This window comes from Clytia hemisphaerica, unplaced genomic scaffold (assembly GCF_902728285.1).
Source record: "Clytia hemisphaerica strain Z4C2 unplaced genomic scaffold, Clytia hemisphaerica genome assembly, whole genome shotgun sequence".
Classification (NCBI taxonomy): domain Eukaryota; kingdom Metazoa; phylum Cnidaria; class Hydrozoa; order Leptothecata; family Clytiidae; genus Clytia; species Clytia hemisphaerica.
In genome coordinates this window covers 658,738-673,319 of record NW_027103850.1, presented here as the reverse complement: position 1 = coordinate 673,319, position 14,582 = coordinate 658,738, and the positions used below count along the sequence as shown (strand labels likewise).

Here is a 14,582-nt window from a genome sequence, read left to right as displayed (position 1 = left end):
AGTGAAATCATCTTATGCCATGGATAGAAAGTGCTGAATCTTTATGTCCATTAACACGTTCGCTGCGAGGTTTTTCAGAACTCGGAAATCTGACCTCTTGGAATTTTATCGAAAGTTTGACTTTCAGAGGTTCCTGTAGCCCCAGTTTTGCTTCAAGTGCCTGTATAATGTATACAAATTGACACGAAATTTCACGTAGACTCCAAAAGTATAATAAAAAATTTGATCTTTGTAAGTACTACCAGTGTTTTGACCCATCTACTACGAATTCACTTGTAGTTGGCAGCGAATGTTTTAACCCCCATTGACGAAAGAAAATATTTCGGTTATTGACTATATGGAATGTAAATGGATTTTCCCAAAATAGTGAAATTTCAGTCAAAACTTAGAACCACTTTGACCAGTTTCTTTATTTATTTTTCTCGTTGAAATCGGAAGATGCCTCTAAAACCTAATTCAATGACTCGTTAATGTGGAAACGATTTCAAACTTACGGTTTTTGTTGGCAGATTTCTGGTGATAGATAGTAAGGCGTTCCGATGGCTGTTTGTGCTTGGTTCAACCCTCCTTCCAAACAGCGAGATACTCCAAAATCTCCGATCTTTACAAAACCTTCCTTTGTCAAAAATATGTTCTGAGATTTCAAGTCTAAAGAATGGAGAGATATTATAATTGATTACTGATTATTATTGAAGTATCAAGGAACCTTAAATTAAAGCTTGTTTTTTAGGTTTCAAAACTGATTTCTAACAATGGTAAAAAGCTAAATTTATTATGGTAAAGATCCCGGGGGAGAGGCGCTCAGGTGAAATTTGGAACGGGGATGTGCCGCTGGTCAGGGCCCCTTTTATTCGGCTATAAAGATACCAAACATTAATATCTGACAGGGTCCACTTTTCAAACTCCAGTGGCACGTCCCCGTCGGCTGTTAATGTCTCCCACCCCCTCAGTGATTTCTTTAGAAATCCTAAATTCAAAAGCTCCTGTGGCATAAAGGCAAATTAATTTTTACGTTACGTTTTATGTCAAAAGAGAACTGAACTTTTGAGAAAATTTAGAATAGAATTTCAACTCTTTCCGGACGTGTGGCCATTGAGTGGTCAATACTAAAGACCATACTTCAAACGAGGATATGTCGGGAACTAAGCCTTTCCAAGCAAAGTATTTCAAATTTCTTTTCAAAAATTGCATTTCTCTCCCGAAAAGAGTTAAGAATTTCATGATTTTTCATTGTTACCTCTGTGAAGAATCTTTAAACTGTGAATGTATTTGACCGCAATCAAGATTTGTACAAACCAATCGATAATTTGCTGAAAAAATAATTTTATAATTAGTATTCAATTATCCTATTGAAATCACAAGCCTTAGATTTCCCTCTAGTAAGAGAATGCCAATTCTTAACAACATGGGAAGCGTACGTTTATCGCTGATATACAGTCTGTCTCATTTAAATCTGCAGTATAGATAGGGCTAGGAGTTTATTCCAGGTTGGGCAGCACGAATGATATAACCCAAAGTTTAACACTGATTGACTTTCAAGTTGATAACATAGCCTTTTTTATAGTCAACCAGAAAAAACAGACCCGCTGGGATCGCAGCCCCACTGGAAAATTTGGCAAAAATTTCGTCCCTGGTGGGAAAATACCCTAGAATTTCAGCCCCACTGGGAAATTGACTTTTATTTCATCCCCATTCGAAATTCAGTGTTTAAAAATTGCACTTCAAAACCATTGCCACTGAATTTTTCAACCTTGAAACGAAGGAATTTCTATCGCCATCGGGATTTCAATAGAAATTTTTATCCCCGATGAGAAAAAACTTTCCACCGGGACTGTGAGACAGGGGTGTACAAAGGTTATCATTTCGACTGGATTGAACATTTTTTGAAAATTCTTTTACTGTGTTGACGTTTCAAGATTGAAGAGTTTATTGCGAAAGTTAATGGTGGTCATAGCATAATTCTGGAGGAAGTTGATTTTCCTCCTCATTTTTAAAAAAAATTGTGAAGTTTTGCTACTAAACAATCGTTGACTCGTCTTTTCAACGAGTACATAAACGCTAACTTATTCGAGTTCTGTCAAAAGTTACAGTTTTTTGTCTCTGCTGCCGAATACATCGAGACAGAATTTCGTTAGTTTTCATTATTTCTTTTTGTCTTAAACGCCGCCTAGACGTTGTTGGCTAGATTTAAACTTTATTTCATGGCTATCGCCAATAGCAATTTCATCATTAATTTCAAAGGATATATCCAAATAAATATTTTCTTACAAATTCCATGAAGAGGACGCCATTTTGTTTTCTGATTTTCTCAGCCAGATCACCTAAAATGTGCAAAAAAAGAATGGTGAAAATTTGTGAAAATGACAAAGAGCTTATGATGATAAAGTTTCAAATGATTTCTTTCCTTCTTTTGCTGGCCCGGGGGGGGGTACTGGGGTTGGCGGATGCGACCTCCAAAAATGACTCTTAGAGAGACTGATTTTTGCTGAAAAGGTGAGCCTTAGAGAGACTTTTTTACATTTTTTTCACTCTAAATCAAAAAATTTCCTAGAAATCGTGAATTTTCCGACCCTTAGAGAGACTAATTCAATTTTCTCTGATTTTTGCGACCCTTAAAGAGACTTTGAAAGGTGAAAAACCGACCCTTACCGTCCGCACATACCCAACACCCATTTTTGCCTAAAGTACCCCCCCCCCTGGGTTTGCTGGGTACGTTATTGGCTCGTTTTACACAGGCCCCTATTGGCAGCGACGTCAAAAGTGTCAAGCGATGGGAAGAAATGGAAACAACTGCAGTAATTTGGAATTAGCTAACTCGCACATCCCCAATTTAGTCAGATAACAATTCTCGAGGAATAATTTTGACGAATTACAGGTTCTTGTTTGTCTCATTTTAAGATATTCTATTTGAGTTATTACAAGAAAACCTTGTAAATTTCTGATATTTTGCGAGCTCAAATTCCACGAGAGTTAAGTACACGTTGTTTCATAAAAACAAACTAATAAGAACATAAGGCTTCGATGGCCAAATTATTAAGAAGAAGCTAAGAATATTTTAAGGCTTTGCTAACTCTAAAATACCTATTCTTTAGGAAAATGGGCAGAAATACTCGCGAAATAATAAAAATAAGAGCATTGTCAAGAACATTTTGGGCCTAAAACTCTAAAAGGCTTTAGATTTAAATTTTGGGTGCTCTTTTGAAAAAAGTGTAAACTAGCAAACGTAAATCATTCGCCCATACTGTGACAAGAGGAGAAATTCTCTCACCATCATCAGCATACTCCATGATGATACAAAGACATTGTTCATTGACGAACGCTTCTTTATACAAAATGATATTCTTATGTTTCAAAGTGGCCAAGATCTTCACTTCATTGATAGCTGATTGTTTGTCTCGCTCTTTTAATGCTGGGATAGAAATTTCTTTTACCACAAACGCCTGTTGTGTTTTGTTGCAACTGACCAACCACGCTTTGCCGAAGGCTCCATGACCCAAAACTTTGATCTTACAATATCTCTCCATTGTATGTTTCCAAAAAGTTCTGTACGAGAGTTCCTCCAAATCCAATAAAATTTCAGATCTACCTTGTTATAAAATTAGCACTGAAAAATATCAAAAAAAATTACCTTTGGGTGATTTGTACTAGTAATTTCATGATTACAAAATCTACGAAGGAAATTACAAGTTCGCGAGAAATTATAAATTAACGTAAGCAAAAATCTTACAGTCGAATTTCAATTAACCATGAGATGAAGAGTAAAAAGCTGCAATCTTATGAGGAAATCTTTGCACTGTAAATTCACTCCAATTCACGATGAAGTTTCTTTAATTTATCCTCTTGAAAGTGTTCTATGTAAACTCAAACCAACCTGCAAACGTTCAATTTCAAACTTTCAGCCACACATTAAAATCTGTTCTCTTCAAAAATTTCATCCAACAAACATTACACAGCTTTCAACACGTCGATCTTTGTAAACGAATTCGTAAAAAAACTTTTTGTTGCTAGATGATGTATTCATTTAATTACCCAATTAACTTCGAAAAATACCGCCTTTGGGAATTACAACTCCTTGCGACATTCTTTTGGGATTGAATAAAAAATGCCATTTTATCATTGCTTTTTTTATTAGAGCAAGAAAAATGTAAACTGATAACAGATGTTCATAATTTTCTTACGCGCACGGTAAACCTCTAAAGACGCTTGAAAATTTATCTGATACTCCGATGGCGTATTGGCGGCCGCCCACGCTAAAGCTCTAAAGGAGCGGGCCAATATACCATCGGAGAGAAATAGTAGTCATCCATTGATGTGCCGACATAAGTTTAGCCCTCATTTTCGGGGCCGTGCTGAACGCTCAAAAATTGTTTTTTTGAGATCTGGCGCCTCAAAAAGACCGTCAAATCACTGTCGTTAGTTACCACGTCATGAGTATGTCGGCAAAAATTACAAACAACATGGCTGATGTAATTTTCAAAAAATGTGTGCTGTTATGGTTGTTTTTGGTTTCTTTTGATGGATTTTTTGTAGTTTAACTGTACTTATCACTCCCTGAATATTAGTTTTAGTATCCAGTGTAATTTCTGTATGTGCACCAACCCAAAAAATGTGTTTCTACCACAGAAAAGTTGATATAATCATAACTTTTGTTTTTGTTTGTTTTGATGATGGCTGATTTTTTCTGCACTTTCTCAAATATTATACCATTCAAAGACCAAAGAAACTAAAGCAGGTATGTTCCTATGAGCTTAGGCTTTTATCAGTAACTTTCATGTTGTTATCTATCTTAGACCGTCCTCCAAATATAACTGTTATCCACCGGCCGACAACCGACAAACCGACTTCAATGTTCCAGAACAGAAGTTTTTTGGATAAAATCTTTATCAAACTTCACAAAAGTGTTCATTGAGGGTTAATATTCATTTTCTATAGCTTTAGTTTTTCTTTTAGTGTTATTATAGATGCTGATTATGACTCTTCTCTTCTTTCAGGCTTTTTTGTGTACAATGTTATTTCTATTTTGTTTTTGCTTCTGTGATCAGTTTAAAGAAGGAAAAATACTTATTTGAGTATTTCTACATGCCCTCCTTGTGAAAAGAATGATAATATTTAGCATGATTCCTTCTCCAAAAAGTTTTGTATTTGAGTTTATTTCGTGAAACCTTTTGAAGTTTTTTCTGACCCAAATTTTGTCGGCCATGACACCTTCCCTGTCCAAATTGCACTCGGGCCCATTTTTCTAAAAAATTACGCGGTCAGGCGAAATTCCGTAATGTATTTCTTCCAGATGTTGAAAATTTTCCCGACCTTCAGAGCTTTAGCGTGTCGGAAGAAAATTTCTACATCGGGTGCCAGATAACTTGAAAATTATACATCTGAGGAAAATAGTCCTCCCGCGGAAAATTCTACAACAAGAATCTTGTTGTGCGCTGGAAAAATAAAAACTGATACGGCGCCCTATTCATAAACACAATCACGCAACTTTGTTGTCATTCCCAGTCCTTTTAGACGAACGCAGTCCTCACGATTTCGAGATTGCATATTCGTTAGATTATTTTTTTTCACACATCCCTTTAGAGCTTCAGCGTGGTGTGCAGAAAACAATCACAATCTGATCTCAGGTTAGAAAAATGTTAATCAAGAAAAAAGATTGATCCTGGTGGAAAAATTGATTACGCATATCTGTGCATATCACCAGACAGGCTGCTTATATAAAACAGTCTAGAAAAATAGGAGGCTCAAAACCTTCGTCCCGGGGGGAGGGGTTTAGCAGGGGCACTCGATTTCGAAACGACGGCATGTGCCGCCCAATATAAATGGCTGAAACCATCTTAAAATGAGCATAAGATGTCGACACAATGAGCAAAACAAATCAAAATGAGTGTGAGTACACCAGAGTGCTCCCCCCCCCGGAGGCCTTCGTATGGAAGGGAGATATTACCAGTAAGGTTTAGCTGAAGTAGTCGAATCCAGTATGTAGGACTTAAAACCTTTTACTCCCTAACTAAGTTGCGCGGCCATATGAATACTGGGTTGAAAATAACGTTTATCCCTATCCAACCTAGGCTTTTAGGGTCGGTTCAGAACTAGGGGGGCTTTTCCTGTACCACCCCTTAGCTTTTGATCAAGTGGGTCTTTTTGGATGAAATTTGGCACACAAGAGTGCTAGATTCAATCTGTGATCTGAAATGCGATGCTTCACTTATTCTTATCTGGGAAAGATTGGCGATTCGCCTCTAGCCTTCAGCCTGAAACTCTATAGAAGTTATTTTTCCTTGAACTCAAACAAGGTAAAGCCTGTATTTTACGGGTGGACCAGTACACATTAGTGATTAGTGCTTCGAAACTGGTTTTTAAAATTTTCACAAGTCTACAAATATCAGTGAAACCCGAAGGGCTAGATGTTAGGCCGATTCTTGATAGTATTTTTTTCTAAGGAAATTTGAGGATGACAAGCATTGTTTGGTATATTGTGAGGTGTCTTTCACTGAATGAAGAGGGAAAATCTTATATCACTTTTTTTCGAGGATTTTCTTCTTATTTCTTTTTAATGAAAAATGACGCCGTTCTCCTACTGTTTAAGTCCTCGGAGAATGAGGGGACGGAGAAAATACATAAACAAGAATCTTACTATAAAAAATATGAACTTTTAACGAAGTCAATCTTAGCTGGAAGTCCTTTTTTCAATGAAGAATTTTGTCCTAAAATACGTTTAGAGGAAGCAAGTAGAAATGGAATTTTCAAAGAAATATTTGTCTTTTTAACAAATTATTGATGATGGGGTAAACCATTTTATTTGAAGTATTTTCTTGAATAAGGGTCAAAATAAAGCTGGATAAAATACGAAGAGCTTGTGAAATTGAATTCACACTACTTAGTTAGTTAGACCATTATAGTCTACACCTGATGGTTTGTTTTGCTATACTGGGGAAATCTTAGGTTCTATACTATCAGTGGTAAACAAAGTCTGCGATTCAGTCTTTCAACGCGTGGATAAAAACAAATGAAGAAAATCCCGGGATGTATCAGTTTTGTAAAATGTTATCTCCACTGAGTATTATCTCCTTAATTCTTCTCACCGGACTATCAAAATCAAGCAAGATTTCCAAAGATCAAGGTATAGCGAATATTCTTAAATTACTGAACGAAGAAAAAGGTCGTTGCTCGCTTCGATTCAATAGTTTTGATACCGATCGTTATCTCCTTAATCCTGATGATTCGAGATGTCACAAAGTGCGGGAAATCAATCCATATTGTAGAGATAATTTGACAGTAGCGTTTAAAAATGTGATACCATATTGTTATACGAAGAAAGAGGGTAATGAGAATGAAGCCTATGGAATCCTAAAAGGTGAGTTTTAACATTTTGAATTTTTTTGATTTTCCAAATTCTTTTTATGCGTAAGTCATTAATTTCTAACGAAGACACCTGAAAAATCCGGGCTTTGCTATGTCTGTTACTAGAAATAGGTTTTTTCGAGTACTTTCGTTATGAAATATGACGTCGTCTTGGCTCACGCATATAAAGAATATTTAGCTACCATTGTAGAAAGAAGTCCTGTATACTAATACGAAGAATGAGACGTGTAACAGTAGGGGGTACTAGGATTGCGAGGTGATGTGATGTCCGAGCAAGAGTTAAATCTATGACCCCTTGTGGAGAGACTCAATTTCTAATTTATTGTTTTTGTAACCCTTTGAGAGACTTTCGAATGTTCAGAAAAAGCACCCGTATGGCTCGCACATACCTAACACCCATTTTGCTCAAGTACCTCCCCCCCCCTTCCCGGACAACAGCATGATATTGTGTTCATTTTCCTTCAAACCTTTATTTTCATATTCACATAGGACTCATCAAGACCATATTTGACACATGTTGTCTTGGTTGCTATGGCATCAAATACACTGAGATAACAGACTTGGAGAACCAACTACTACATAACCAAGACCTCCTTTCCACGTACGATCTTGTGCTACCTGTCCGTAACAAGCCTGACTCACAGACATACAACACCAAGGCTTACACAGAGCTGTTGCAGATCCACAAGATCTTGTCATATTCTCAGATACACCGAATGAGGGCTGATACATTATTGAAAGTCTTGATGAGAGCTTCAGTTGAATATTACCCCCTGTTCGCAGTTGGAATCGTTATGGCTTTCTGCGCAGGCGCAATCGTTTGGCTTTTGGTAAGTTCAAAAAGAAAAGAGAGTTTGTAGATTACTAAATTTTATCTTCGAGCGCATGACATTTTTTTAAAAATGTGAAAATTTTCAACTCTTTTTATGAGATCAAAAGCTTGAAAGTCGGAAAAACAAGAATTCGGTTCACGTTCCTTGAAATCAAAAATATTTCTTAAATATCACACCTCTCAACCTCACTCACGGAAAGACGACAAGACGTTCAGCTTTTAATCTTTTCACTTTACTTACTTTACTATTCAACAGGAGTTTTGGAACAATAAAGAACAATTTCCACGACAAATTGTGCAAGGGATCATAGAAGGTTGGTGGTGGGCTTACATCTCCATGACAACTGTCGGGTGAGTGAACGAAACACCTATATTCTAACTATTTTCGTTTAACTATTTAGAACAAAGATCATCTCTTCATTCACAATCTGAATTTTCACTCTGTACGTTTTTTCTTCATAAGAACATCCAAAGTTTTTGAAGCCTTCGGATGTTCTTAACTTTTTGAGCCTAAAAATGTTCTTAACATGTTCTTACTTTCACCGTTTTTGTGAGTATTTTTTTTTTCCATTTTCCTAAGAAATCGGGTGTTTTAGAGTCCGCGAAGCCTTTAAATGTTCTTAACTTGTTCTTGACATTCTGGTCACCGAAGCCTTGCGTTCTTATATAGTTTGTTCTTATAAAAAAACGTGTATCCGTTGAAGATTCTAATTTATTTAGAAATTTTTAGGATCTGTTTTTAAATGCTTTTTGCGGGGTCACTTTTAAACTAATTCTGGGAAACTTTGTGAGATAATATTATTACAATATGACACACTTCTCACATACCAGGTAGCATTTTTTCAGCCGATAAGGTGTAAAAATATTGGACTGAAACTCGATGGGGATTGATTTTATGGCTGGGGATTCAAATTTCATTGGTTTCAAGTCAGAAAATTTAGTGGGGATGGGAAAAATAAGGCAATATTTGTTTATTTGATGTTCAGCGTAGACAAAAGTTAGAGTATGATTTTTCACTGGGCAATTTTTCCAGTGGCAGGGGGTCCAATCGGTTCTGTGGGAAGCGGGTGTAGTCCTGACTTATTCTCCATGCAATGACGTGCGTTAGATACAGCGAAAGATTTTTCGTTCAAGTTCAACTAGTAATCAAGATCTAGTGTCTCTACCATTCAACATCTTCTTGGCAACAATCCTTTTATAGATACGGAGACAAAACTCCAAAGTCAATTCCAGCACGCCTGATAGCTGTAGTGTGGATCTTGTTCGGTATCACACTTTTCAACATGTATACTGCATCTTTGACTTCCATTGTCACAACCACTATGGCTTTCGGACATAATGGCGACTTTCAAGCCAATAAAATTGTAAGTTTTTTTTGTACCAACCTCATTCCCGTGTAGGCTATATTTACATTAACGAGTTTATGTATTTGCATATCTAAGGACGGCGGAGTGACTAACTCGCAGTTTTTGACCTGCAAAATCGAGGGCGTGATAAAAGTGCTTATTTACCGTCGTCCTCAATCAATTGGGATCTAGACAATAAATTGGAAGCCAACCGTCTCCGTCTCCGAACACGAACTTGCCATTGCTTCAATGGACGCTAGAGAATAGTATCTGACTTGCCGTCGGTCAGTATCCAAAGGCTGATAATATGCCGGGAACAGTCCATTCTTTAAGGACTTTTCAATGTCAATAAAGTTGTAGCGATAGAAATCAAATTGTATCCAATGTGCTTATAAACTGTTTTTAATAGAAAAAATGTGGTAGAATTTTTACCCAAGATTTACGAAGTTCTATACCATGCCTTCTTTGAAGAGTCCATTGGAAGTTCAGGGGTGGTTGTTATTCCTGACCATTTACATTTGAAAATTTTCGTCTTTTTGCAGCTTGGTCATCTGAGTGGAACAGACATCTTCGAATCTGGCGATGACGTCATTCATAAAGGTTAGTCAATTATTGCTTAATTTTAAACTTTTTAACACCATAGTTGTTAACGGTGCCATCGTATCTGACTTTTTCTTTCGTTCGTTTTTCTAGAATATGAGACGTTTGAGCAATTAACAAAGGCGTTTCGGAAGGATCAAATCAATAGTAAGTGTTGAGAAAATTCATACATCCTGTCCTTATCCTAATCAAACTCGAACCTTAGTTCGCTTTTTATGATTTTGATAGCGCTCATGAAAGAATAGGCCATTTCACATAGTCATAAAGCGTAATGGGTAATCAGGACCACTGCTTGCTAATGACGACTTATTATTTGGTCCAAAGTTTTGAAAAATGTTGGAGATTTTTGCGTCAAGCCAACAGAAAGCCGTTATGGAGGCGCAATCAGTCCTGATTACCCATGATACATTGTAGCCTATTGTATCACATCCACCAGTTAAATCAAAAGGTGGTGCAATTAGCTTTGGGTACGAGATTTGGTCTCATTGACATTTTAGCAGTTTGAATTAAAGTTAGAATGTTAATTTGTCAACCAGTGTTCCAAGATTATATTCTTGATATGCGTAAGTCATTTTTCTAGCGGAAACACCCTAAAAAAGCCGGGATTTGACCTCTCTCTGTTACTAAAAATAGAAACACAGAGGTCAAAAACCGGGGCTTTTTTGGGTGCTTCCGTTTAAAAATATGACGTCATCTTGACTTACACATATCAAGAATACGTCAGCTGACAGTAATGCAAGTCCGTGTGACTTATGTTGACCCAATTTTTCATCATGTCTTTTTCTTCCCAGTTCTGGCAATGGAAGAGCATGCATCTTTCTATTATTACAATTCAACTTCACCGCGATTGGAAGGTGCAGTAGTGGTGCAGAAGATGGAAGATCATTTCTCAAGTAAAGGACTTGGTGTTGTCTCCAAACATAAAAGGTTTGTTATGATTTACCGATTGGGTAACTAGCTTCTTAGAATTCTATTATTCAAATCTCTCGGTCATTCGAACCTCTATCATTCGAATCGTTCTGTAATTCGAACTAAATTGATGGTCCACTCAGCTCGAATCTTTCTCTAATTCGGAAAAAACTTTTGGTCTCTTCAAGATCGAATTAGAGAGAATCAACTGTTTTCCAACCTCTCATATCAAAAACTAGTAATAGTCCCCATTCGATTTCAAGTTTGAACTATTCAAGTAAGTAAGCCCATATACTTTGCAGTTATAAATTGGCAGTATACCCTCAAAAAAACTTCAAAGCTATGCTCAGAGACTCCTTAGCCCCCATGCTCCCCGAGTTCAAAGCCCATAGAGCTGAATCCAACCTTTGAAGTTATGAGATGTTCGTGAAAAACTGTTTACTGTTAGTAGAGTTGAGTCTCTTTTAACTCGAACCTTTTTAACTCGAATGTGTGAAACATCTTACTCGGACAGATTTTATGTAGTGAGGTCTGTTAGCACAAAAATACTTCAGATGGCGATAAAAGCATGAAAGTTGGCACAGATGATCCTTAGAGGGTCTCACTAAACCTTACTGCATGAATCGAAATCTCCTTAACTCGAACAAATTTGTGTTACCCGGGCGTGTTCGAGTTATGGAGACTCGGATTGATCACGGTCACCGGTTTGTCTCAGCCTTTGAGTTATGGAGACTGTAGTTATACAGCAGTGACTTTATGAGCATTTCTGTAACACTTTACAAAAAGAGTTCAAACTTGGGGGGGTATCATATTTTTTTCAGGTTGTTGGAGATGTTGAGGAGTTTCGTAGAAGCGAACGAAGATTTGAGTTTGTCCATTGCAAAGCGAACTGGAAAGATGGAGCTGACTAAAGATGAGGTATAAACATTGATTAATTTAGAATGATTATATATTGATTAAGAATGAAGTTTCCCATTATAGGTAATTCTAAAGTAGGTGTTGACATGGAGTAGAGACAAAAAGCGGATGTAATTTTTTCTCATACGTGGAGTTTATCTTAAGTCAAAGACTAGTTGCGAAAATTCTTGGTGAATGATTCTATCTTCAAAAGGTACTATCGAAATCAAGACCTTCCTTATTCATTTTCACTCGTCGTTGCTATTAATCTTCACATCCATCATCAACTTACAATCCTTAATATTCCAGTATAGTGGCTGTTTTAACATCTACTTTGTATTTCAGATTTTCGAGATGGGGCATGTCCATGCTGACGAATTCCAGTTTGAGATTCCATTCCCTGACAGCCCACGGTTGATTTTGATTACCGTTGCTGGAACGCTTTTTGTTGTTTTTGTTTGTATCTTGATTGCAATGTTTGTGAGGAAAGCTCAAGAAAAACGAGAAGAACGAAAATGTTTGATTGCCAGTCAAAGCTACAAGATGACGGAATAATTTCTGTTTAGAAGAACAATGATCAATTATTACTAACACACCTGTATCACAGAACCGCTGGGACCCCGCCCTCACTAGAAGATTTGGCTGAAATACTGTCCCGGTTTGAAAAATACCATAATATTTCAACCCCACTTGGAGATTGAAATGCGCCCCAAAACTTGAAACGTTCCAACTTGACTTATTGACCTAAGAACAATAAAACTTTTATCCCTATTTGGATTTCAATAGAAATTTTCATCTCCAGTATGGGAAAAATTTCCAGCGGGGCTGTGAGACAAGGGTGTATATATAACTGTACTTGAAAACTCTGAACACAGCCCATAGCTAATTAAATTCATACTAATACAACATAACGATTCGCAAAAACATCCATTGTCGGCAGAGAATTCATAGGGGTTTCCCGTAAACCCCAGCTGAAAAAAGGATAATTATGTGTCATTGAAAACTTTGTGGACACTGCTGGACTGGTACTATTTCATAGATACAAACGAGGTTACTATACATTGTGGTTTGATACTGTACTGATTTCAAATGTAAAATTCTGGTCAAGGAAACTTTTGTTACACCGTTTTTCATTTACTTCTTGGTCTCCTTCACTATGTTCACATAAGTAATAATTTGAAATTCAAATTTATTTTCCTGTTACGGGAGTTCCCCAACAGCTATTTAACTAGCCTACCGTTAATAAGGTTTAGCTAGTAGTTAGGCGAAAATAGCGGTCTTGGACAGTTGAGTATGTGGGGGCGGTAAGGGTTGGGTTTTTTACCTTCACAAGGTTACAAAAAGTCAAAAAAGTCTCTATAAAGGGTCGAGATTTTCCCTTTTTGGGGCTCTTTTTAAAGGGTACGAAAACCATGAAAAGTCAAAGAAATATCTCTAAGATTAGGAAACTTTTCAAAGATGGTCTCTCATAGGGTCACTTCTTCGCTGATAATCTTCTCTTTCAGAGTAACTTTTTTCGCAAAAATTTAGTCTCTCTAAGATCGATGGTCGATGCTTTGAGGGTTTGGTTTTTGGGGGTCCAGTCCGCCCGAAGTTCTTCAATCCTTCTAGTACCCCCGGAGATACCTCACTTGGCATTTTTACAATCTTCTGGAGGAGCTGGATGATTTCCAATACATAATAATGCAACTTTCTTTTCGTTCATCCATGAACATATAAACGGCTGGACATCTATCTTTTATTGTCTCTTTGAGCTTCGTTGCCGCCTGTTTTTCAAAATTGGTATGAAAAATCCGACAATATTCCGTCATAATTTTATTTCTTTGAATTATTTAGGTGAAAAAATTGAGAGAGCTTGAACATTACTCCTAATGCACAAAAAAATTATTTTCGAATTTTTTTACAAGTTTGTAATATATTTTATCAACTTTTTCAACTCTGAAATGCAGAATTTCAACTGCGTGTATACTTTTGAATCCCTTTTGTCACTCCAATAATTTTTTTTATGACTTGAAAAAAATAGCTTGCCAAAGTTGAGAGTCTGTGTAATAAGAATATCGAAATTAGAATGTGACACTCTCTAAAGTTATTAGACACTTTTAAGTCAAAATTTTGAAATATTAGTCAGAGTTTTGACAAGCTGACGATGATTTTGCCTCTGTTATCTTTGTTATGATATAAATAAAAGACTTGAGAGGAGTAGAACAACAGAGACTTTTATCGAAGTTTTGACGTTGTTAGCAAGGTTTTCCCAAGTGGTATATCATCAAAATCTATTGTTTCATTTTATGCTTTTAACGAGGCGGCAACGAAGCTAGCTGTGTTATCTTCAAAAAGACAAAGGAGATGGATGTCCAGTCGTTTATATGTCCATGGTTCATCCCATCACAATTAGGGAAAGTTTGTTATATGTTGCCACAGACTATAATAGCAGGGTTAGTCGCCTAACAATTATAATGCATGGTTACTCAAGACTATAATAGCAAGATTAATAGCATACTACAATTATATTACAATTTTTGCAATATCAAAATAGACAAGAATTAGAAGTAGATCATATATTACTGACGGAAATAAACAATCTTAACTTTTCCTCCTTATCAGTACACAATATCCAAAACAATAAACAAATACAATTT

At 36.6% G+C, this 14,582-nt stretch overlaps 2 protein-coding genes across 2 annotated transcripts; one reads left to right on the top strand and one right to left on the bottom strand.

Annotated features, from left to right (window-relative positions):
- Positions 1 to 490: 490 nt before the first annotated feature.
- LOC136807634 (serine/threonine-protein kinase Nek5-like) lies at positions 491 to 3,549 on the bottom strand. The gene is made up of 4 exons (XM_067064227.1): positions 3,269 to 3,549; positions 2,269 to 2,321; positions 1,238 to 1,310; positions 491 to 648 (listed from the first exon to the last, which is right to left on the bottom strand). Exons 1-4 carry the CDS (start codon positions 3,522 to 3,524, stop codon positions 491 to 493), a joined length of 540 nt encoding a protein of 179 aa, XP_066920328.1. The 5' UTR covers positions 3,525 to 3,549.
- Positions 3,550 to 6,713: 3,164 nt separating this feature from the next.
- LOC136807647 (uncharacterized) lies at positions 6,714 to 12,682 on the top strand. Its single transcript, XM_067064242.1, has 9 exons — positions 6,714 to 7,351; positions 7,849 to 8,189; positions 8,448 to 8,542; positions 9,393 to 9,555; positions 10,080 to 10,137; positions 10,231 to 10,284; positions 10,929 to 11,064; positions 11,868 to 11,964; positions 12,289 to 12,682. The coding sequence occupies exons 1-9, from the start codon at positions 7,021 to 7,023 to the stop codon at positions 12,496 to 12,498; spliced, it is 1,485 nt and encodes a 494-aa protein (XP_066920343.1). The 5' UTR covers positions 6,714 to 7,020; the 3' UTR covers positions 12,499 to 12,682.
- The last annotated feature ends 1,900 nt before the right edge of the window (positions 12,683 to 14,582 follow it).

What these genes read in the sequence shown, in the direction of transcription:
- LOC136807634 (XM_067064227.1), bottom strand. Translation starts at nt 3,524, where the DNA reads ATGGAGAGATATTGTAAGATCAAAGTTTTGGGTCATGGAGCCTTCGGC. An exon ending in CATGGAGTATGCTGATGATG is followed by an intron (nt 2,322 to 3,268) that starts GTGAGAGAATTT and finishes TGCACATTTTAG; the next exon opens with GTGATCTGGCTGAGAAAATC. An exon ending in TTTAAAGATTCTTCACAGAG is followed by an intron (nt 649 to 1,237) that starts GTAACAATGAAA and finishes TCCATTCTTTAG; the next exon opens with ACTTGAAATCTCAGAACATA.
- LOC136807647 (XM_067064242.1), top strand. Translation starts at nt 7,021, where the DNA reads ATGTATCAGTTTTGTAAAATGTTATCTCCACTGAGTATTATCTCCTTA. An exon ending in AGCCTATGGAATCCTAAAAG is followed by an intron (nt 7,352 to 7,848) that starts GTGAGTTTTAAC and finishes ATATTCACATAG; the next exon opens with GACTCATCAAGACCATATTT. An exon ending in TGGAGCTGACTAAAGATGAG is followed by an intron (nt 11,965 to 12,288) that starts GTATAAACATTG and finishes TTTGTATTTCAG; the next exon opens with ATTTTCGAGATGGGGCATGT.